The sequence below is a fragment of the Gossypium arboreum genome, chromosome 13 (genome assembly GCF_025698485.1).
Source record: "Gossypium arboreum isolate Shixiya-1 chromosome 13, ASM2569848v2, whole genome shotgun sequence".
NCBI lineage: Eukaryota > Viridiplantae > Streptophyta > Magnoliopsida > Malvales > Malvaceae > Gossypium > Gossypium arboreum.
The window spans coordinates 110,379,232-110,403,058 of record NC_069082.1 but is presented as its reverse complement, the minus strand read 5'-3'; the positions used below and the strand labels follow the sequence as shown (position 1 = coordinate 110,403,058).

General features: G+C 35.5%; 2 protein-coding genes across 2 annotated transcripts; one reads left to right on the top strand and one right to left on the bottom strand.

The window, feature by feature from the left end:
• Positions 1 to 119: 119 nt before the first annotated feature.
• On the bottom strand, positions 120 to 2,655 carry LOC108462506 (probable leucine-rich repeat receptor-like protein kinase At1g68400). Its single transcript, XM_017762449.2, has 2 exons — positions 1,112 to 2,655; positions 120 to 986 (listed from the first exon to the last, which is right to left on the bottom strand). The coding sequence occupies exons 1-2, from the start codon at positions 2,253 to 2,255 to the stop codon at positions 337 to 339; spliced, it is 1,794 nt and encodes a 597-aa protein (XP_017617938.1). The 5' UTR covers positions 2,256 to 2,655; the 3' UTR covers positions 120 to 336.
• Positions 2,656 to 18,645: 15,990 nt separating this feature from the next.
• Positions 18,646 to 20,137, top strand: LOC108462505 (uncharacterized). The gene is made up of 5 exons (XM_017762448.1): positions 18,646 to 18,842; positions 18,888 to 19,125; positions 19,397 to 19,501; positions 19,613 to 19,762; positions 19,871 to 20,137. The coding sequence occupies exons 1-5, from the start codon at positions 18,646 to 18,648 to the stop codon at positions 20,135 to 20,137; spliced, it is 957 nt and encodes a 318-aa protein (XP_017617937.1).
• The last annotated feature ends 3,690 nt before the right edge of the window (positions 20,138 to 23,827 follow it).

Here is a 23,827-nt window from a genome sequence, read left to right as displayed (position 1 = left end):
ACTGTAATAATTGGACCCACTTTCACATGGTGATTTCAGGCACATAAAAAGGGGGGGGGGGGATGTGGTGGTGGTGATGGGGGACCATCCAAGATTTTGCTTTTGCCTGTTCTGCATAATTAGAATTCAAGATATCAGTGAACCTATATTCCTTCAACAAAATATTACAAACATGACACAAATACACGATCATATAATTTAGGCCACAAAATATTCAAGATAGATGGATTATTGAACTTAACATGGAGGGGCTTCTTCCTGCAAAATCGACAAAATGATAAAGATTGTTCTGGTGCTGAAGGGAGAATGGAATATAAGAACATACTGAAGTGTCTACTAACAATTTGATCCTGGAGTATCCCAAGTTTCAGATATGACTGTGTGAAGTATACAGCAATCTGGGTGGCCTGATTCCCAGGAAGACATCGAAGAAACCGAACGATCATCGTGTGCAAACAAAGCCTCATCGATTGTTTCTAGGACCTCTGATGTAGTTGGTCTATCTAGTGGTGAATAAGATGCACACTTCAGAGCAATATTTAGCAAAGGGAATGCCCACTGCAATGCGGTTTTAGTGACCTCCTTGTCAAAAACCTCTCCAGTCCATTCTTCCCTCACCATGGACTTCACCCACTTCGGAAGGTCTACTCCGGTTTTTTCCACTGTCTTACCAGTTAGTAATTCCAGTAGGATGACTCCAAAGCTGAAAACATCGCCTTTTTCCGATAAACTTTTCTCGGGTGCTGTATAACCATTGGAGAAAAGGGAATTCTTTTTGGGGTCTAAAAGCCTTGAAATCCCATATTCACTTATCAATGGTTCCATGCTTTCACCCAGCAATATGTTTGAGAGCTTTAGATTTCCATGAGGAATGATCTCGTCTGCATCATTTGGATTCTGATATATGAATGCCAAACCCCTTGCAAGTCCACTTGCTATTGTCAATCGAAGTCTCCATGGAAATTCTCTTTTCCCTTCAATGTAGCCTGCAAGTTAACAAAAACAGTTTTTAAGAGAGTTTCAATGGGGTAACTATATAGACTAACATTCGAAGTCCGAAACTTTGATGACGAGATGACTGGCCTCATTGATCTTAAGTTTCTCGACATACCTTGTAGCAAGTTTAGGAGGCTTCCATTGTTCTGATACTTGTAGAACAGAAGCTTTTCTTCATTTGTACAATTGTAGCCAACAAGGGGTAGGATATTTCGATGCTTCAAGTTCCCGATTCGCGTCATTGTTTGGCTGAACTCTTCAAAAGACACTTGCAACTTCTTCAATCTTTTGACAGCATAAGTGGCATTGTTCTTAAGTATTACCTTGTAAAGGCTACTGCAAATGCCCTGGCTTTGTAAATCAGCCGAGGCTTCGAGGAGATCATCTAGTTTAAAGCTTTGATTGTCCTCAACAAAAAAAACTAGCTCTTGGTTTCTAACCTCTTGCTTCACTTCCTGTATAGCATTGATCGGAGAGAGTTTGAGCGGTGTTTCTTTAAGCACCTTTTGTGCTTCTTTCTCTTTCGCTATTTTATCAGCCCTCTTTCTCATATAGTATAAGAACACAAAGAGGAACCCAAAGCCAAGATATAAAGGGATCAAAACAACCAATAGATCGATGGAATTATCTTCACTGGAATCCTTTGAGGCACCTGCAGCGTGTTCATCCTTTCTTGTTGTGTTTAAATGACCATCACTTTGTAATGAAACTGGTTTCTTTAAATACTTATTAGAGTGGTCGAATTCCTTTCCAATAGATGGACCGATGTTGGTAAAATGATTGTTTGAGATGTCCAAACTCTTGAGATACTTCAACTTGGTTAGAGTGTGAGGAACTCTCCCACTTAACGAATTGCTGCTTAAGTTGAGATACCTCAGTCTAGTGCAGTACGATATCGAGCTCGGTATCGTTCCGTGTATAAGATTCCTCGATAAGCTAAGAACTTGAAGCTTTCGAAGTTTGCAGAGGGCATCTGCATCTATTACACCACTAAGATTCAGATTTTCAAGCCTTATTTCTAATATTGAGGTAGCCTGCAGATTGCACTTCACACCATTAGGCTTATGCAAGCATGGATTCTGTGACAAGTGGTTCCATTGAATCCCAAGTTCGTTTTGTGGATCAACAGATCTAATGAAGCTAAAAAAGGATTTGGATTCATATAACTCACCTCCCATACAGGTTTTGATTAATGCAGAAACAACTGCAATGCATGTTAGCCTGTTGAGAAACAGATCAAACCCTCCCTTTCTCTGCATTTTTGGACAAAGTTTCTTCAAGTCAATGGAAACTTGGTTAAAAGTTACTTCAAAGGGATCATTGTTCCTTCCTCCTTGTTTTTGATATATCTGAAAAAGGACATTTTTTTCTGTCTTAGTTTCCAAAGCTTCCTATTAAATTATACAAAAAAAATGTGGATGAACTTCGAGTAACTCGTCATCTTCAATGAGATGCTACACTCGTACTGGAATATTATTAAGCTATGTTACTCCTACTGTTCATTTTTTAAAAAGTATTCGTGCTCATGTGCATAACTATACAGGATACATATATTCACACCCAAGTCCGTGACCACTCCAATATCATGCTCGCAATATCAGTCTTGTTTTCAATTAAGCTGCAGACAAGAATCTAAAACTATTAGTTAGTGTGATTATTTTGGGTAAGGAAATCTGTGAGCAACATCATAATGAAGAAGTGATAAGATATTGGGACAAAACCTATGTTTGGCGGCTTCGAAGCTTTTCTTCGTTTTGGCCACATTCTGTCTTTTCTCACCATGACAACAAAATTACGTTGATAACCACAAAGCAACACTGAGTCAGCCGTACACAACCTAACTTTGAGTTTATCCACTTCTTACTGCTAAAACTCTAAAGTGAAGAAGTAGAAATAAAAGCAAATTACAAAAACTAGACCCTCCCCTCTAACGGAGAGGTCGCAAACAAACAACCTATAATTTCAATGTTGGACCAATTTGATTAAATGGTTAGTGCCTTAATTTTCCTCTCTACAAATGTGCCTAATATCTCATTGTTTAAAATGAGATAGTATTTGATGAATACTTCGAACCAATACAGAGTGAGAACCTTCAGAAGATCCCTCCTAAATAGCTATAACTGTTTCAAAACAATCAGATTAAATTAATCTAAATATAAATCATCTTATGAATTTCAAAATTTTTTAAAATGTGCCAACAATATAATTTTATTAAGATAAAATTTAAAACTATGGAAACTTTATTTCTACACCAAACCCTATCAAATTTATTTAAAATTTCCTACTAAAATTTCTTTATATGTTCTAATTTGATATTATTATAAGTAACTATAATGATCAGAGTTGAAAGAGTTTCAGATAGCGTATACTCTTTTAATGGGTTTATATAGATTGATCACTAAATTCACTCCAATAGAAAAAAAAAGTTGAAAGAGCTTTCAAACCACAAATTAGAAGCATAGTATCATAAAATTAAACTATGTTATTTAAATGAATTTAATTAGTATGGTTTCAACAATTATAGTTTCAAAAATTTAACGGTTTCGATTTGCTTAGAGTTTTTGGACTTTCTTATATTTGAAATTTAACTTCTAGACTTTTATTTTCAAGAATTTAATCTCTTTACTTTTTAAATTTAAAATTTAGGTTTCTTTGTTAACATTATTAAAATTCTTTTGTGTTGGTGTGATATTTTGAAAAAAAAAAACACTTGGCATCCACGTAACAAAAAAATCGTACCGAACTTGAATTTAATAAAGAATTTTATCAGTACTAACAATTCTTAAAAAAATCACATCATCAATTTAATTACAAAATATTTAGACTAACTAATGACATTATAAAAGTTAAGGCATTAAATTATATCAAAATTAAAATATATAGACTAAATATCAAATTTGAGCAAAATATAATGTTAGCTTGATTGATTACCAAAAATAGCCAAGAGGAGGGGGTGAATTGACCTTTAAAAAATTTGTGGAAGCTTGAAAGAAAGGATAAAAAAATTGAATATAATGATTTATAGTGGTTCGACCCCAATTGTCTACTCGACTACCTTAGCTTTCTACAAATACTGACTTTTTTCAAATTTACTAATTTGACAATCTTTGAGGACAATATTTAACTTCACAACTTAGATTTCTATCCAAATCTTAATGTTGCAACTCTCTCAAGGTTTCTACCCAAACCTTAAGACTCAACCCTCTCAAAGAGAATAACAAATAAGCAAACCAAGAATAATCCTCACAAGATTAGGATGCTTGCCAATTAAGCACAAATACAAAGAAAAACACTTGAGTTGAATGAAGACAATGAAAACTCACAAGTGTTTACAAGAAGTAGATAAAGAATTGAAGCACAGAGTGATTGGTAATGGATTTTTTGATGTATCTTGAAGCACTTGATATATTGTAATCTTACTTCATGTTGTAGGACCTTTGGCAGTTGGAATTTATACCCTCTAATTGATTTCTAACCATTGTGGTTGTTGAAGAATTAAATAGAGCCATTGGAGATGAAAATATCATATCACTAAATTCACCAGCAACAGTGAGTACCAATGCTTGCTAACAAAGTATCAATATTTTAGCAATTAATGAAAAATTCAGTGACTGTTGGAGCCAGAGATATCGATACCAAATAAGAATGATCGATACCAAATAAAAGGTATCGATATTGGATTGACACTTAGCTAGATTGTTTGAAAGTTAGAATGCCAATTTAGTATATATTTTTGGAGAGGTATCAATATTTTAGAAACTATCGATATTGACCAAAAGGTATCGATACTTTTTGACTTGGAGCAATACTGCCTTGTTTTAAAACAATTTTAACTTGACTGAAAATGTTTAACTTGATTGAAACCATTTTAATATGATTAAAAGTTGATTCAAAAAGTTTTCTAAGAGTTTAACATAGGATGTTCAAAATTATATCTCTTAGACATCATTTGAAATATAATTTTGCCGATTTTTGTTTAACTTTAACTTTTATCCAAAAATATTTTAATTTGTTATATCAAAACACATTATCAAATAAATCTTGGTTTAACAATCTTCCTTTTTTGATATAACAAAACATTTGGTAATTTTGTCTTTGAATAAGTTGCTCCCCTTTCTAAAAGTCATTTTCAATTTAAGACTAGTTTTGATTTTTTAAAATGGTCACAAAATTGTTGAGATTAAATATATTATCAACCAATAACCAATTTACCTTTTTTCTCCCTTTTGTCATATATAAAAAATAAAGCTTAAAAGGAAAAGAAAGTTGTTAGTCCAAAGGTAGATTTTAAAATAAAGAACAAGTGAACTAATATTTGCAAAATAATCATTAAAGTATCTTAAAATACCAAATAAACATTAAGGTGTAATCACATAGAAATAGGAAAAGAAAAATAATTAAAATGATGCAATCACTTTGACAATTTCTAAAGATTTCATACACCTAATTGTATAGAATTAAAGCATGATGTATATGAATCATAAAAATATGAAATAAAATTGAAATTTACATCAAATAAAGTCTAATTTAACATACTTAAAGACATTAAAAAATTGTATATTACACCCAATAGGTCAAAATAGATTAAACATGCAACATTAACTCCCTTAACTAATTGTATATAAGAGCTGTAGAAATTATTTGTTCATGCTTTTCAGTCAATTTTAAGTCATAAACATTTTGAAAACATCAAAGTGTACAAATTAATTTGAACACAAAATCAAGGCAAGATAGTAATACCTAATTCTCTCATAAGTATCCAAAATCTTTCTTTATCTAAAGGTTTTGTAAATATCAGCTAATTGATGCAAAGTGTCTACATACTCTGGAACAATATCACCTATTTAGACATGATCTCTAATCAATGATATCTTATTTCAATGTGCTTAGTTCTAGAATGTTGGATGAGATTTTTAGTGAGATAAATAACATTAGTATTTTCACACTTGATAGAAATAGTATCGATATAAATTCTATAGTCCTTAAGCTGTTGTTTCATCCATAAAACATGAGTATAACAGCTACTAGCTGATAGGTGCTAAAAGTAATAGGTTTTATTCTCATTCTTTGTAACAGTCCATTTTTAGTCAAATTAGAATAGTGGTTTCAGAACCACAAATTTGAGGTTAAAATATTTTTTTGTTATTATTTTAATGTTTACAACATGATTGAATGATTGTGTGACAGTTTCATTTAGAAATTTAATCATTTGAATGCTCAATTCGGTAAAAAGGACTAAATCGCGTAAAGTGCAAAAGTGTTGTTCTATTAGTTAAAAGTGTCTAATAGCTATATAACCTTAAATTTAACATCCTTAAGTGGTAAATTAGACCATTTTAATTGTTAGTGGACAATTTTGGGTATATATTAAGTGATTTTGATGGTTATTAATTAAGGTTAATTAAGTAAAATGTTCTCCATCTTCAACAGAAAATAGGTCTTTGGAAACCATTGTTGAGATTTTTCATTTGGCCAAGCTTCCTAGCTTAATTGTAAGTCTGTTTTTGTCCCGTTTTTATTGATTTTTACGTTTTTGAGATCGTTGCAGCTAGGTCTAGCTAGCCTAGGGACTATTTTGTAAAAATGTTAAAAAATTTGAATGTTTCCATTGATGAATACATGAGTATTTTGATGTTTAATGATAGATTTTGAATGTTTGATGATAGTGATACAAGTTTTGTTAAGTGATTTTTAGTGAAAATATAAATTAGGGATTAAATTGTGAAATGTGGAAAATTTGAGGTAAAATGTGAAATAAATGAAAAATATGGGCTGCTAGGGACCTAATTGAAATTCAGCTAGCATGGGTTGTGGTTGAATTGGATTAATTTGTGATTTTATGAAATAAGGACTAAATTGTAAAAGTTGTGAAACATTAGGGGAAAACAGTAAAAGTGATTTAAAGTGAATTTTGGACTAAATTGAATAGAGATATGATTAAATAAGTTAATTTTGATTATATTTAGATCAAGAAAGGCGAAATACGAACTTAGATCGGGGAAGGAACAAAGTCACAGAATAGTTAACTCGTTTCGCTGTTTTAGCATCTGAGGTAAGTTTGTATGTAATAAATTTTGTTATAGATGTATTTTAAATGCTTTGATATTGCATAAACAATAATTACGAGACTACGGACATGTACGGCAATGATTCAACGATGATTCGGTATTTGAAATCCCTGTTGAACCTTAGGAATAAATTTGGATACTTGTAACATCCTGATTTTCGGGTTTTTTGTAATTCTTGATATTTTAAGTAAATTTCTAAAATTTGGTATGTGATTATAGAATTCATAATTTGGGTATGTAAATGGGCTTATGGAAGACCCATGAGTTGGCCAAAATTCGGTAGAATTTTTAAATTTTGGACTTAGGAGTTAGGGGTTCTGGCTAGGTGCCCTTATATTAAGTTGTGGGTGAAATGTATCACAAAAAGAGCTTTGGTAAAGTGGCAAGGGTGACGCCACTAAGCACCTAAAAAGGTGGCGTGTGGAGCATAGAGGAAGACCTGGGTTCGATTCCTGTGTTGGCAAATAAGAGTATTTATTTTATGTGCGGGAAGGGTTAGTGTTGGAACCTAAGTGGATTCTCAGAAGAGGAGAGTTGGATCAAGTCAAATGCATAGATTAAGGAGGGATAAGGGAGAGATTTTAGGGATGTGATATGGAGATAGAGTTGGCGAATAAGGGAGATTGGAGAGGGATTTTCAGCAGAAGGGTATTAGGTTAGTAATTTGCATTAGGGTCTTAGTTGTGCCGATTTCTTCTTTGGTGTGTAGCCTTTTTCTCTTTTCTTTTCCAGCCGAATCTACCTCCTCCTATTCATTTTTTCTTCCTTTTCTTCTTTCAAATCAGCCCACTATTTCCTCCATTCACCATTGTTTCTTTCCTTAATCTCTACTTCTACCAAATACCGCAAAAGTCAAATCAAGAAAGATAGGGGTGCCGATTCTTTGTGACCAGCAACCTTTTCTTTTCTTTTCAATAGTTAGTGTTCGATTCCTTTACCTTTTAGGCATCCGAATTCAAGAGGAGAAAGACTGTGGTAAGTGTTCAAACTCTAAACAATTCCTAGTGTAACTTTGGCCAAAAGCTGAAACCCCAAATTTAGGAAGATGGCCGAATATGGGCATAGAATTTATGGGGTCTTCTTTTAATATTTTTGGTTTATTTATTGAAGGAGCAGCAAGGTGTAGTGTCGACTTGGAGTATCTTGGATCACCGGAGTAGCTAGGCCTAGTCATCAATCGCGACAAAGGTAAGGTGCCTAAGGCCATTATGGATGGTGGCCGAATGTGTAAGTGTTAATATTGGATAGTTCTTGATTTGGTTCAATTATTGCGAGCTGATCTATTTAACAACTGATGATAGGAGAAATCGTGTAGGAGATCTCATCGAGGAATATCACAAATCAGGTGTGTAAACGAACCCTTTCATCGCTTAAAGCGATAAATGCTTAAAAGTAAATGCCAAATTCGCATTTCGAGGACTCGTGAGCAAGCGAACGCTCATTAGTTAGTTAGATTCGTTGAGATGATGATCGGGAACATTGGAAACGGTAAGAACATGATTTTTGGCATTCACGGTAAGTTGGGCCTCGAGGGGCTGCAATAGGGCCCAACAAAGCTTTCGCCCATTTGGGTAAAATTGGTAGAATATGAAAACTAGTTAAATTATGATCGAGACCGATAAAACCATTATGGAATATAGGCTAAATGGGCTGGATGACGAAATTGGCTAAGTAGGGCCCATTAATGGTTTTTGGCCCAATAACTCGTTTCGCATAAAATGGGCCGAATCACTTGTTTGCACCCATGAATTATTTGTAACCGTTAATGAACATGGAAACCCTAATTTTGGTAAAATTACAAGATTACCCTTATAGTATGAAAATGACTGCTTTTGCCTTAGGTAAAATGACCATTATACCCCTAGGGTTTATGTATGATCTTAATGCATGGGATTTTAATAAACATGATATGTATGATATACACATGACATGTATGATATGCACATGATATGTATGATATGCACATGAGATGTTCATAAATGCATTGGGTTGGGAATTTATATGGATGGAGGAAGTGCAAAAAGGGCTTATGCCCTGCTTATTAAAGGGCTTATGCCCTAGTTATCAAAAGGGCTTATGCCCTGCTTATTCAAAGGGCTTTTGCCCGATTATTAAAAGAGGCTAGGCCTCGGTTATATGATAAAGCAACTATCTTTGCCAAGGGAGAGTTATGGCGGGGTGGGTTGAGTTAATCCCACATGGTGTGTTGGTTGGTACGGTGGAGAGTAGCGGATGGTGGGTTGAGTAGTCTCCCAAATGGGTTGCATTCTTTCATTTGACATTACATGTGATATAAAATGGGCCTATGGGCCATACCGTTTCTGATAAAAGGCTTGCCCAAGAATATAAAACTTGAAAAGGCTTCGGCCCAGTGTTATGAAATATGAAATATGAAAAGGGTTATGGCCCAGTATATGTTTGAGATTGGGTTTGGGCTTAGACCCAACAGGCAGTTATTGTTTTGGGCTCTGAAGGGGGCTTGTTGCACACTGAGTCTCCAAACTCACCCCCTTTCCTTAACCTTGCAGGTGAGCCTTGATGTGGGGACTTGGCCCGGAAGGGATTCAGAGTGGCCACGGTGATTGTCTTTGGACTTTTAAATAAGCGTTGGTTTTCATTTAATTTCCTTTAATTATTACTTATTTTTGGGTTGTAATAAGGCCATTCCAACTTTCTTTTTTTTTCTTTTCGGGATTATTTTAATTTTAACAACTTTAAATTGGTTGATAATTATTCAAATGGGCTAGACTTAGGCTTGTTTTCAAAAGGGTTCAACACCACGATTAATCGATTTATCAAAGTCGTTCACTTAAACAAATTTAAACTCGATATAACAAAGTGTGGCTATGGTTGTGGGCATGTCTAGGATTGGATCCAATCAAAGAGCTTGGTACTTAAGCAGCCTTCATGGCTCACCTCCTCTGCCTCGGATACCTACCTGGTGCCTAGCTTCCATACACTTTGTTAACTCAGCAAAATATATGGCTTTTAAAACACTAAGATGAAACACGGATTTTTAACTCCAATGTGACACATCAGATTTGGCCATAACGTCTGGGCTGGGTTTGGGGTGTTACAATACTAGTGACATGTCATTAGAGGATTATTATGATTATGTGATCCGGGTGCTGGTCCTGTACATCCTACCGATGGCTGAGTATACCGTCATTTGTTGCGGTTACTTGACAACTTGTGTGAGTAGCACCGTGTAGCTATGTCTTAACCCAAAGCTTGTGTGAGCGGGCCCGTTGATAACTCTAGTGTGAGCAGTAATTGTGATATGAGATTGAGTTAGCTTCGGGCTATGAAATTGGAACTTAGTGTGTGAGATTTTTGAGTATCTGATAGTATTCTGAATGGTTCAACTGGTAAAAAAAAGACGTGATTGTGTATGAGATTGATACGAGATGGCACATGTATGTACATGAACCGTATAAACTTAAATAGAAGGAGTTGTAAAGTTCATGTTTAAGATTATGTTTGAAAATATGAAAGTTTGTTAGTTACATGAATTACATATTGATCTGTTCAAATTGATGATTTGTATATTAATGTTAAGATTGAGTTTATTTCATACGAGCTTACTAAGTTATATAACTTACTTTGTTTAATTTTTCATGTTTTATAGTGAGTTTAAAGCTGGCTCGAACTCGAGGATCGTCGGAGACATCGTCACACTGTCCAACTTTCAATTTGGTACTTTTGAGCTTATGTTTTAAGTATATGACATGTATAGGAACTTTGGTCATTTTGGTTATGTGTTGGAAGTGAATTTAGCCATTTGAATTGGCTTGTAAATGTATGTGTTTTGGTTTATATATATATAGCCATGAGTGATGGCTCATTTTGGGTTGTTTTGATATGTTTGAATCATGTATATATATATATATGGCTTGGTTTGTGAGTTCATGGATAGGTATATGATAGTTGTGTGATGCTTAATGGTATTAGGCATTATGTGTAACAAATGGTTGATTTGTGGATATTGGTTTTCTTGGAAAATTAGGTTAAATGATGCATATTTGTTAATGGTCATTTTGATGATTTGAGAAGATAAAGATTGGTATGAACTTAGATGGCATAATGTGATAATTATGTTTTGTATTTGTTGGTGTTGGAAATGGTATAAATTATAATTGATTTGGAATTGAAATATATGTCTATTGATGCTATGTTTTATGCCATATGAGTTGTCTCAGCTGTGTGTGACACATGGTTATGTACACGACCGTGTGTCCACTGGTGTTGAAATTGAAATCAAGTCAGTATGCTCCACACTGCCTCTCACACAGGCATGTGACTTGGCCGTGTGGCATAAGTCAGTATACCCTACAGGTTTGGCATGGCCTAGCACATGGCCTAGTACACGGGCGTGTATGGCTATTTTTAGGGCACACGGGCTATCCACATGGGTGTGTGTGTTGGCCGTGTGACCCAAGTCAGAGAGTTACACAGGGTCGGACACGACCATGTGCTCCTATTTCGAATGTCCACACGACTTGTGACACAGGCGTGTTTGTTCACACGGCTGGGCCACAGGGGCGTGTGTCCCCTATTTTTAAAGAAATTTTTCTAAGTATTCTATGAGTTTTCAAAGTTATCGGTTTAGTCCCGAACCACTCCCAATGCATATTTTGGGCCTCGTAGGCTCATATTAGGGACAATATGATTGTTTGTGATTGAAATGTATATGAATTTTTTAAGTTGTATATGAAATGTATATTTAATGTATGATAAGTTCGGGAATGCTCCCTAACCCTATTCTGGCATTGAATACAGGTGAGGGGTGTTACATTCTTAATGCATTTTTGGGTTATTTTTGATGTTAATGGTGAAATTTATGCTTCTAATCCTTTAAATTCATATTTTTATACTTAGGAGAACATTTAGGAGCAAAAGGAGTGAAAAACAAGTGAAAATTAGAAAATCGGAGCAAGTTACAAGAGCCACACGGGCTAGACCATTTCACATGGCCATGTGGCAAACCGTGTTGATTTCATGAACTGCAATCTAAATAGTAAAAAAATGCGATTTTCAGGGTTTTTCGGGTATTCTAAGACCTATATATGACAAAATAAGGAGATAGGAGAGAGCCATTATAGAATATTCAAGAAAACAACTCGAAAAACACCATTGAAGCGATTCTGAAGTAGTGATTTCCATTAAGGTTGAAGATTCCCTTTTGATTTATTTGGAGATTATTATGAGTTTCTTTGTTTCTTGTGGTTATACTGTATTTTGGATGTTTTTATTTGCTACTAATTTTCTAAATACCTAGGGAGATAAACCGTATGATGGATTCTGTCGTTTGGTTTTTATTTTAAGCAATAAAGACTTAGATCTTATTCTCAATCATGTGTGCTTAATTCTTGGTTTAATATTTCTAAACTATTGATCCATGTTTGATGTGCTTAAATCAGAGGAGTAATAGACCCTGTATAAGAGTAGATCTAGCGTAATTGTGTGGAGTTGCATGTAATCCTAAAAATAGGACGACATAAATCTATCGGATTAGAGTTAAATCTAATAGGGGAATCCATAAATTGAGTTAATGCGATAATAAGTGTTTTAATTAGAAATAAATTTCAATTAATCAACCTAGACTTAATTACTATGATTCTTGAAGAGAGATATTAGCATAATTTAGGGATTTCTACTGATCAAAATACTAAGTGAAGAAATGATGTAATTTAGATTGATAATGACAGATTAAATCTAGGTGAATTCTTTCTTGGCTGTTGTTTCACTTTTTGGTTATTATTCGATTATTTTCTTAATTTGTTCTCTGTCGCATTCATAGTTAATTAATCTAATTAATTTGAGTTTTAATCAATCGCCCGAATTTATTGGTTAAATAATAGAGAGACAATAATTATTAGTACTTTTAGTCTTCATGGGAATAATATCTTTGCTCACCATAGCTATACTATTAATTGATAGGTGCACTTACCTTAGTCAGATTTTTAGTTGGTTTACGACCATATCACCAGGAAAATGTATTTTGCTTCGGTGATGGACAATGCGTCCTGATTTATTAAACCATGTTTCTATGAATTCTAACATAAGTAAGTATCTACTTTAGTGGTTAAGTGTTGTGGGTGTGTGTTGAAGGTCTTGGGTTCAAGTTTCATTTTTGTAAATTTTGTTATTTTTGTTCCTAGCTTTATTCTTAATTGCGGGACTTGTATTATATTTTCAGTCAACTCAAATCAAAATGAGCCTGCTGGTTCAGTGGTAAGGTGTTAGCTTATTCTATGGTCCTATGTTCGAATCCCCGAGTGTGCGTTTGGCAATAATTTTTGCTTCGACGTGTGTATGCCGTTTGTGTAGTAGAAGTTGGATGGAATTAATATTCTGTGGTAGTTGGAGGAGAATTTTGAGAGTTGGGTGGTTAGTGAGGATAGTGGGGAGTTGAGGGCATTATCTTAAAATTTTTTTTATTTTTTTCTCGAAAAATCCTCTCTTTTCTATTTTTTTTTCTGCCAAATTCCTCCGACATTTTTTTTTTGTCTTCCTTTAGCCTTTTCTTTTTGTTTGCTTTCTTCAATTCTATCATCTTTCTACTCGATTGAATCGTTGTGGCCTGGATTCTTTTGTTTCTTCTCGCAGTCTGGTAAGTGGGGTTTATGGGGTTTCGTTCAGTTTGGGGGTAATTTCCAAGTTCATTGTGGAACTGGTGTTGTTATCTTTTTGTTGATTATATTATTAGGTTTGTTGACAGTGGTGAATCGTGAGGATCAAAACTTTCTTCTTGTGGATTAGTGGTGCTAGGAATCGTTATGGAAGTTGGGTAAGTGTTTGAACTTTTGAGATTTTTGTTGTGGCTAATGTATAATGTTGGTTAATTGGGGGAAAATGTGGTTAATTAGAACGTTTATTGCTGATTTTTAAGTACTGTAGTCTCATAGTTTCTTTCATATCAAAATTAATCAAAGTGTATAATGAAAAACTCAAAAAAGGCGATTGGTGAAAGCCGTAATTGGAGCTTGTTGACGCCACACGGCCGTGTGGTTGGCCGTACGGCACAAGGTCATGTGATAGGTTGTATGTGACACATGGCCTAGGCCATTTTGGGCATGTTGGCCCAAATTTCATAGTTTTTCCCTACGGTCGTACATGTCGTCCCAGTCAATTTTTGGGCCTTCTGTAGGGTTGGTATGTGTGGTATAAGGTTTAAAGCATTAATTTTGTTAGTCTGTTAGATTGAAATTGACGTAAATAACATTTACACAAGTATTGTGTATTATGATATATATGATCTATTCTATTATGTATAAGCATGTTTAGTATTTGTTATACGAGTATACATGTGATATACGTTCTGGTATCTATTATTTTGTTTTATTTGATGATCTATCTGTATCTTGCTATGGGGTGGATTGTGTATTATGAGGAGGAAGTATTTTTTGAATGGCGATATTTTGCCAATATACTGGCAACAATGTTGCGATTATTCTGAAAGTGTTGTATGAACACTATGCGGTGTATAGGGCTGGGTGAGTATTTTGTATCCCACGTGGTGTGTTGGGATGGTCAGAGTTGGTATGTAGAGGATGGGGGTAGGATTTTACATATCTGTATCTGTGTGGATCTGTTATAATTCTGATTCTGCAGAAGATATATGTCTGCATCTGTTCTACCATGAGATTGAATCTGAATTTATGTTTATGTATGCATTACACCCTGAGTTATCAAAACTCACTCTCTGTCTATCTGATAATTTCAGGTAGCCCTCAGACTTAGGCGCGTCGGTACGACAGGAGCTCATTTGTGTCCATATTGTTGTAAAACTACTTTACTTTAATTTGGTTTACTTAAATTTTCTGTTTTGAGAGTTTTGCATAATTTGGACTCTCTGGACTTTTGGGACTATTTTTTTTTCAGATTTTTATTTTGGTATTCTAGCATAACGATTGATAAAACGGTTTTTATGAAAACAACAATATTTTCTGAAAATAACTATTTTCAAGGAAACAAAATCGATTTACCAAAATATAACGTTTTAAGAAACTTTGTTGCAAATTATCTGATTTATTAGAAAATGTAAATAATTGAAGGTTTTAACTGATAAGGATAACAACACATTTTTAAATAAGTGGACTCTTTTAGTAACAAGTTACACGAAGATTTCAAAATGAAAAGGGTCGAATTATAACTTTTCTTTGTAATATTCCCAGATTCAGTCATAACGTCTAGGCCGGGTTTGGGTGTTACATTTAGTGGTATCAGAGTCAAGTTACAAAACTCGGGCTATGAAAATTTTGGGTTCAAAATTGTATTTGCAAAAATTATATTTTCGAGTATGTTTATTTTTAAATCTGAATAGTGAGTATGTGGTATACCGAGTCTCTGGCGCCGATCCTGTAAGTACTTCTAACTTAGTTATACTTTAGTTAGAAAACTCTGAAATGATTAAAACTGCACTGAATTAGTTAGAGATTGAAAACTTCTGAAACTTCTGATAATTTTTTTGAAGCATAAAATACTTGCTGATAAACACTGAAACTGACGTATAAAACTTTGTAATGTAGATAAAATTTTGAAAACAATAAGTGCTCGTAAAACGTATGGTCGTGGTACTCATGGGTGTGGTGGGTGCCGTAGAAGGACTCGAGCTAAGTCATTCTTGATGGGAAGTATGCTTAATTTAGATATGAGCGAGATATCGGTTACACCTACAGCTGAGACTAGGTCTCAAAGTCGCTTGGCTGAGGACGACGCATTGTCTCAAGCCATGCTTAGAGTGTTGGAGAGGGTCGCTGGACCCCATTTTGGTTTTGGGAGCCGTGGGTTAGTAACTGAACAACTCAAGTCTAATGGTGCTGAGTTGTTTACTTGTGGCTGAATATTGATTGGAGGCCACTAAGAGGATAATGAATGATATTGACTGCACCCCTAAATAGAAATTGAAGGGTGCAGTATCTCTACTTCGCGATGAGGTATACCAGTGGTGGTTAACGGTTGAGGAGGGTACTCAGCCGGATCGGGTTAACTGGGAATATTTTTAAACCGCCTCAGAGGAAATATGTGGGGTCAAGTTTTGTGGATGCTCGCAGACTTGAGTTCATGAACCTCACTCAGAGGGATAGGATAGTGGTCGAGTATGAAGTTGAATTTCTGAGATTGAGCCGTTACGCTCATGGGATGGTGGCATTTAAGTATGAGAAATGTGTCTGTTTTGAGGATAGTTTAAAGGATAATCTAAGAGTTTTGATAACTTCGCAGAGGGAGCAGAAGTTCACCTTTTTGGTGGATAAGGCGAGGATCGCAGAGAAGGTTAAGCACATTGAGCGCCATAATAGTGACCGTGAGAAGGGTAAGAATAAGAGGGATTCAGAGGCCTCTAGTTCTATTCAGAGGCTTAAGAAGTGGGTCAGATCTGATGGGCCTTCTAGAGTTGGAGTTCTAGTTGCTCCTATTGTGTCTCAGCCATGTAGTGATTGGGGTAGACGCTATTCAGGTGAGTGTTAGAGGAGGTTAGGACTGTGTCTGCGATATGGGTCGATGGAGCACCGTATTAGAGATTGCCCACAACATTTTGATCAGATGCGAGCTTTAGCATTGGGTTTTGTTCAGCCTCAGCAGGCAGTTCAGCAGCTGCCCAGAGACCATCGTCTGGCCAGAGGTGGTAATGGCATGGGTAGAGGACAGAGAGCACAGAGAGCATTGGGCAGAGGTACTAATCAAGCTGAGGCGAAGCAACCTACATTGGTTTATGCTACTCGATGTCATGAGGATAGAGACGTTGCTGATGTGATTACGGGTACATTCTTTATATTTGATGCCTCTTATTTTACACTGATAGACATAGGGTCAACCCCTATGTACCTAGTTCTATTTCTGTAAACTTGGGGATTCCTCTTAAGAGCACTTCTGGTGAGATTTCTGTACTAATCTTGTTGGGTCAATCTATTCGAATGAATAGACTGTATAGGAATATACCATTGGAGGTACAATGGGTTGTGTTTTCAGCTAATTTAATAGAACTACAGTTCAGAGAATTTAATTTGATTTTGGGAATGGACTGGCTTGTGAAGCATCGAGTCAACTTAGATTGTTCTACTGAGAGGGTAGTTTTTAGATATGAGAATGATGTGGAAGTGGTTACGATCGGTGAGCGTCGAAATTACTTATCCAATGTGCTCTTTGCTCTTGTGGCTGGAAAACTAGTTTGAAAAAGATGTGAAGCATATTTGGCTTTTGTAAGTGATTCAACTTCTATGGACTCTTTTGTTGGGAACATGTGAACAGTTAAGAAATTTTCAGATGTTTTTCCTGAGGAATTACCAGGTTTGACTTCGAATTGGGAAGTTGAGTTTGGTATCAAGCTTCTACTGAATACAGCTCTAGTGTCCATTACTCTTTATCGCATAGGACCGAAAGAGCTTATGAGCTGAAAGCTCAGCTTCAAGAGCTTTTGGATCGTGGGTTCATTCGTCTTAGTGTGTCTCTGTAGGGGCCACCAGTTTTGTTGTAAAGAAAAATGATAGAACCCTGAGAATATGTATCGACTATCATCAGTTGAACAAGTTAACTGTGAAGAACAAGTACCCACTTCCTAAGATCGACAACCTGTTTGATTAGTTTTTTGGGGCATCTGTGTTTTCAAAAATAGATCTTTGTTCTGGGTATTATCAACTTAAGATTAAGGAAGTTGATGTTCACAAGACGCTTTAGGACTCGTTATAGACACTATGAGTTCCTAGTCATGCCATTTGGTTTGACGAATGCTCTGGTTGTATTTATGGATATGATGAACCGAACTTTCCAGTCGTATTTGGATCAGTTCTTCATAGTCTTCATCGACGACATTCTCATATATTCTAATACTGAAGATGATCATGATGAGTATTTTAGAGTAGTTCTTTAGATTCTATGAGAGAAATAACTCTACGCTAAGTTGAGCAAGTGTGAATTTTGGTTAAGGGAAGTAGCTTTTCTAGGGCATGTAGTTTATGCTGAAGGGATCTGAGTCGATTCTAAAATGATTGAGGTTGTACTTGATTGGAAACAGCCTAGTAATGTTTCTGAGATCCTCAATTTTCTGGGTTTTGCTGGCTATTATCGAAGATTTGTCAAGGTGTTCTCGTTGATTGCAGCTCCTCTAACTAAGCTATTGCATAAGAACGCCCCTTTTGTATGGACTGATGAACAACAATAGAGCTTTCAGAAGCTTAAATCTATTTTGACTCAAGCTCCTATTTTGATACAACCTGAATCTGGTAAGGAGTTCGTGGTGTATAGTGATGCGTCACATGTTGGGTTGGGTTGTGTTCTGATGGAAGATGGAATGGTTGTGGCTTATATGTCCCGACTGCTTAAGGCACATGATGGGAATTATCTGACGTATGATATCAAGTTAGCTGTCCTTGTTTTTGCCTTAAAGATCTAGAGGTACTATCTGTATGGTGAGAGGTGTATCATCTACACCGATCACAAGAGCCTGAAGTATCTCCTTACCCAAAAGGAGTTGAACCTTAGGCAGTGTAGATGGATTGAACTGTTTAAGGATTACGACTGCACTATAAAGTATTATCTCGGTAAGGCCAATGTAGTGGTCAATGCTCTTAGTCGTAGGGCAATGTCTTATTTGAGGGCGATGTTTACTTGCCTAAGTCTATTTGATGATGGGAGTCTGTTAGCCAAGTTGCAAGTTAAGTCGACTTGGATTGATCAGGTTTGGGATAAACAGTTAGGGGATGATTATCTAGTTCTATGGTTTCGTCAAGTGGAGGATGATAGTACTTCTGATTTGAGGCTAAATAGTGATGGGGTTCTGTGTTTTAGAGGATAGGTTTGTGTACTGAATAATTCTAATTTCAGACAGTGTATTCTGAGGGAAGCACATAGTAGCCTTTATGCTATGCATCCCAGTGGGAATAAGATGTATCGGGATCTTCGTGAGTTATACTGGTGGTCTAGTTTAAAATGGGAGGTAACAGACTTTGTTTCTCATTGTTTAATGTACCAACAAGTTAAGGCTGAGCATCAGTTGGCTTTGGGTTTGCTTCAACCCGTTAAGATTCCCATGTGGAAATGGAAACGTGTGACTATGGACTTCGTTAGTAGGTTTCGTTTAACACCTACTAAGAAAGATTTTGTATTGGTCATTGTAGATCAATTGACCAAGTCTGCTCACTTTATACCTATTTAGACAGATTATTCTCTTTAGAAGTTGGCTGAGCTATACATTTCTGAGATTGTGAGACTTCATGCGAGTACCGATTTTGATTATTTCAGATTGAGATCCTGACTTTAGTTCTTGGGTTTGGAAAAAACTTCATGAGGCTCTGGGTTTGAGATTGGACTTCAGTATTGCGTTCCATCTTCAGATTGATGGTCAGTTTGAGAGTGTGATTCAGATGCTGAAGAATATGCTTCAGAGTTGTGTGATAGATTTTCGAGGTAGTTGGGAGGATTTTCTGCCTTTAGCCGAGGTTACCTACAATAACAGTTTTCAGTCTGGTATTCAGATGGCACCTTACGAGGCTCTGTATGTTCTTAAGTGTCGTACTCTTTTTTGTTGGACTGAGTTGGGTGAGTGACAGGTTTTGGGTCTTGAGTTGGTTTCTAAGACTGAAGATAAAGTCAGACTGATTCGGGATTATCTTAAGGTGTCTTCTGACATGAAGAAGTCTTATGTTAATCTGAAAAGGAGAGACATCGAGTATTCTGTGGGATATTATGTGTTTCTCAAGGTATTGCCATAAGAGAAGGTCTTGCGGTTTGGACGTAAGGGCAAGTTGAGCCCTAGGTTCATTGGGCCGTATCAGATTCTAAAGCTTATAGGACCAGTTACTTATCAGTTAGAGCTACCTCCAGAGTTAGATCGTATCCATGATATGTTCCATGTCTCTATTTTAAGGCGATATCAATCGGACTCGTCTCATGTAGTTTATGTTGAGGAAATTGAGGATAGACCAGAATTGACTTTTGAGGAGGAGCTGGTTCAGATTCTAGATCGAGACATTAAGGTTTCGATGAGGAAATCTATTCCATTAGTGAAGGTTCTATGGCGGAATCATAGCACTGAGGAAGCCATGTGGGAACCTAAGGACTCAATCTGTCTATAATATTCGTATCTGTTTGAATCAGGTAAATTTCGAGGTTGAAATTTCTTTTAGGGGGTAGAGTTTTAATGCCTTGATTTATTAAACCCTCTTTCTATAAATTTTGACATAAGTAAGTATCTGCTTTAGTGGTTAGGTGTTGTGGGTGTGTATTGAAGGTCTTGGGTTCAAGTTTCACTTATATTATATTTTTGGTCAACTCATGTCAGAATGAGCTTGCTTGTTCGGTGGTAAAGTGTTAGCTTATTTTATGGTATTGTGTTCGACTCCCTAAGTGTACGTTTGGCAATAATTTTTACTTTGGCATGTGTGTGTCATTTGTGTACTAGAAGTTGGATGGAATTGATATTCTGTGGTAGTTGGAGGAGAATTTTGAAGGATTTGGTGGTTAGTGAGGATAGTAGGGAGTTGATGGAATTATTTTAAAATTTATTTTTATTTTTTCTGAAAAATCCTCTCTTTTCCATGTTTTTCTTTATGTTAAATTCCTCTAATGTTTTCTTTTTTATCTTCCTTTAGCTTCTTCTTTTTGTTTGCTTTCTTTAATTCTGTCATCTTTCTACTCGATTGAATTATTGTGACATGGACTCTTTTGTTTCTTCTCGCGGTTTGGTAAGTGGGGTTTATGGGGTTTCATTCATTTTAGGGGTAATTTTGAAGTTCATTGTGGAATCGGTGTTGTTATCTTTTTGTTGATTATATTATTGGGCTTGTTGACAGCGGTGAATTGTGAGGATCGAAACTTCCTCCTTGTGGATTAGTGGTGCTAAGAATGGTTATGGAAGTTGGGTAAATGTTTGAACGTTTGAGATTTTCGTTGTGGTTAGTGTATTATGTTGCTTAATTGGGGGAAAAGATGGCTAATTGGAACGTTTATTGTCAATTTTTATGTACTGGTAGTCTTATAGGTGCTTCCGTATCAAAATCGAGCTAGGTGTATAACAAAAAACTTGAAAAATGACGATCAGTGAAAATTTAATTGGAGCCTGTTGACGCTATACGATAGTGTACGACACACGGCCTAGGCCATTTTATGCCGTGTGGACCACACATGTATAGGGGCCACAAAGGCTAGGTCATTTTGGGCATATGGACCCAAATTTCAGAATTTTTCCCTAGGGTCGTACATGTCGTCCTGGTCGACATGCGTGGTATAAGCCTTAAAGCATGAAATTTGTCACTCTATTAGATTGAAATTGACAAAAATAACATCTACACAAGTATTGTGTATTATGATATGTATGAGATATTCTGTTATGTATGAGCATGTTTAGTATTTGTTATACAAGCATACGTGTGATATAAGTTCTGGTATATGTTATTCTGTTTTATTTGATGGTATGTTTGTATTTGGCTATGGGGCGGGTTATGTATTATGAGGAGGAAGTATTCTGTGAAAGGAAATATTTCACCAATATACTGGCAGCAATGCTGTGATTATTCTGAAAGTGTTGTATAAACATTATGCGGTGTGTAGGGCTGGGTGGGTGTTTTATACCTCCCGTGGTTTGTTGGGATGGTTGGAGTTGGTGTGTAGAGGATGGGGGTAGGATTTTGCATATCCGTATCTGTGTGAATCTGTTATAATTCTGATTCTGAAAAAGATTTATGCCTGCATCTGTTTTCCCATGAGATTGAATCTGAATTTATGTTTATGTATACGTTTCACACTGATTTATCAAAGCTCACTCTTTGTCTGTCTGATAATTTCAGGTATCCCTCAGACTTAGGCGGATTGGTGCGATAGGAGCTCGGTTGTATCCATGTTGTCGTAAAACTACTTTACTTTAATTTGGTTAACTTGAATTTTCTGTTTTGAGAGTTTTGTATAATTTGGACTCTTTGGACTTTTTAGACTATTTTTTTTTTTGTTTCAGTTTTTTGTATAATTTAGTTCACTTAAACTTTGCTGCATATTATCTTATTTATTAGAAAATGTAAATAATTGACGGTTTAAATTGATAAGTATAACAACATGTTTTAAATATGTGGACTCTTTTAGTAACAAGTTACACGAAGATTTCAAAATGAAAATGGTTGGATTATAACTTTTCTTCGTAATATTCCCAGATTCGGCCATAACGTCTAGGCCGGGTTTGGGGTGTTACAACACTATTTTATTTTTTTGATAACCATGATGCGAGCATGTTGCCTAGGAATTGACAAGTATCGCATGTGCTTTTCGTATCTGATTTGCAACCTCCAAAATCTGCATCCAGGAAGGCATGGAAGCTAAATGATGAGTCTCCAGGATACCAAAGGCTTAAATTAGGTTTGTTTCTTAGGTACCTAAAGGTTCTTTTAATGACTTGTAATTGAGATCTCTATGGACAAGATTGATATCTAGAACACGAACAAACACTAAACATAATGTTGGGTCTACTTGCGGTATGATAAAATAAAGAAGCAATCATTGACCTATATAGTTTTATATCTAGACATTTACTTTTTTCATCTTTGTCAAGCTTTGTAGAAGAGCTCATGGGTGTAGCTTGTGATTTGAGATTGTTTATCCCAAACTTCTTGAGCATTTCCCTTGTGTACTTAGCTTGATTGATGAAGATGTTATCCTTCATTTGCTTGATTTGGAGTCCCAAAAAGAAGTTTAGCTCTCCCATCATGCTCATCTCAAATTTACCTTGCATTAGTTTTGAAAACTCTTCACAAAGAAAATCATTAGTAGCACCAAAGATAATGTCATCAATATAAATTTGTACCACTAATAAATATGTCTTTTCTTTTGAGAAAAAAATGTTGTATCAACCTTCCCTTTACAAAAACTTTTTTCAACAAGAAAATTTGATAGTCTTTCATTCCAAGCTCTAGGAGCTTGTTTTAAGCCATATAAGACTTTTGCAAGTTTTAAAACATGATTTAGAAATTTTGAATCTTCAAAACTAGGTGGTTGTTCAATCTACACTTCTTCATTTATAAAATAATTTAGAAAGACATTTTTTACATCCATTTGATATTATTTAAAATGATTAAAGCATGCAAAAGCTAAAAGTATCCTAATGGCTTCCATCCTAGCTATGAGAGCATAACAGTGTGTGTGGTTTGTTGTAATAGACAACCAAATCACGCATGAATCCATATAGTCTTGTTATTCAAGAGTTTGGTCAATTTCCATGAAATCCCTAATTCAGTGCCATTCGACAAAATCACGGAATGACTATTCTGATCTCTCCTCTCAGAATAGCCATTCGACACTTCAACAAATAAGAAAATATTTTCTGATTCTAAAAAAACCCATCACCATTTCATTAATTTCCAACCTACATTTCACCATTATTGAACATGATACTCAAATCACAAATAAATCTGAAACGAAAAGTAAAAATAGGAGAGATTTTTAGTTAATTTAATCTAAACCAAAAAAGAGAGAGATTCGACATGGTGCACAAAACTAAATAAAAAAAATCTAAAAAAGAAAAAAAAGAGAGAAAGAAGAGAGACTTTTGGTTCCATGGTACCGAACACTAAATAAGAAATAAATCTAAAACAGAGAGAGAGGGGCTTGAAGCTTATTGATTTTTTCTTTAATGATTTTTTGGGTTTGCTTTTGGTTACTTGTTTTGGGGCTTGTAGCTTAGGGAGGGAGGTATAATGGGAAGGGAGAATAAAATGTCAAAAAATTGTGGCTGTCGAAGCGACCAAAGATGATAGAATGTGTGTGACAACTTCAAAATCTTT

Coding starts and splice junctions, on each gene's coding strand:
- LOC108462506 (XM_017762449.2), bottom strand. CDS start 2,255: ATGCAGAGAAAGGGAGGGTTTGATCTGTTTCTCAACAGGCTAACATGC. Junction 987..1,111: donor CCTCCTAAACTTGCTACAAG/GTATGTCGAGAA, acceptor GTTAACTTGCAG/GCTACATTGAAGGGAAAAGA.
- LOC108462505 (XM_017762448.1), top strand. CDS start 18,646: ATGTCTTATTTGAGGGCGATGTTTACTTGCCTAAGTCTATTTGATGAT. Junction 18,843..18,887: donor CTAAATAGTGATGGGGTTCT/GTGTTTTAGAGG, acceptor TTCTAATTTCAG/ACAGTGTATTCTGAGGGAAG. Junction 19,763..19,870: donor GATATTATGTGTTTCTCAAG/GTATTGCCATAA, acceptor GTTACTTATCAG/TTAGAGCTACCTCCAGAGTT.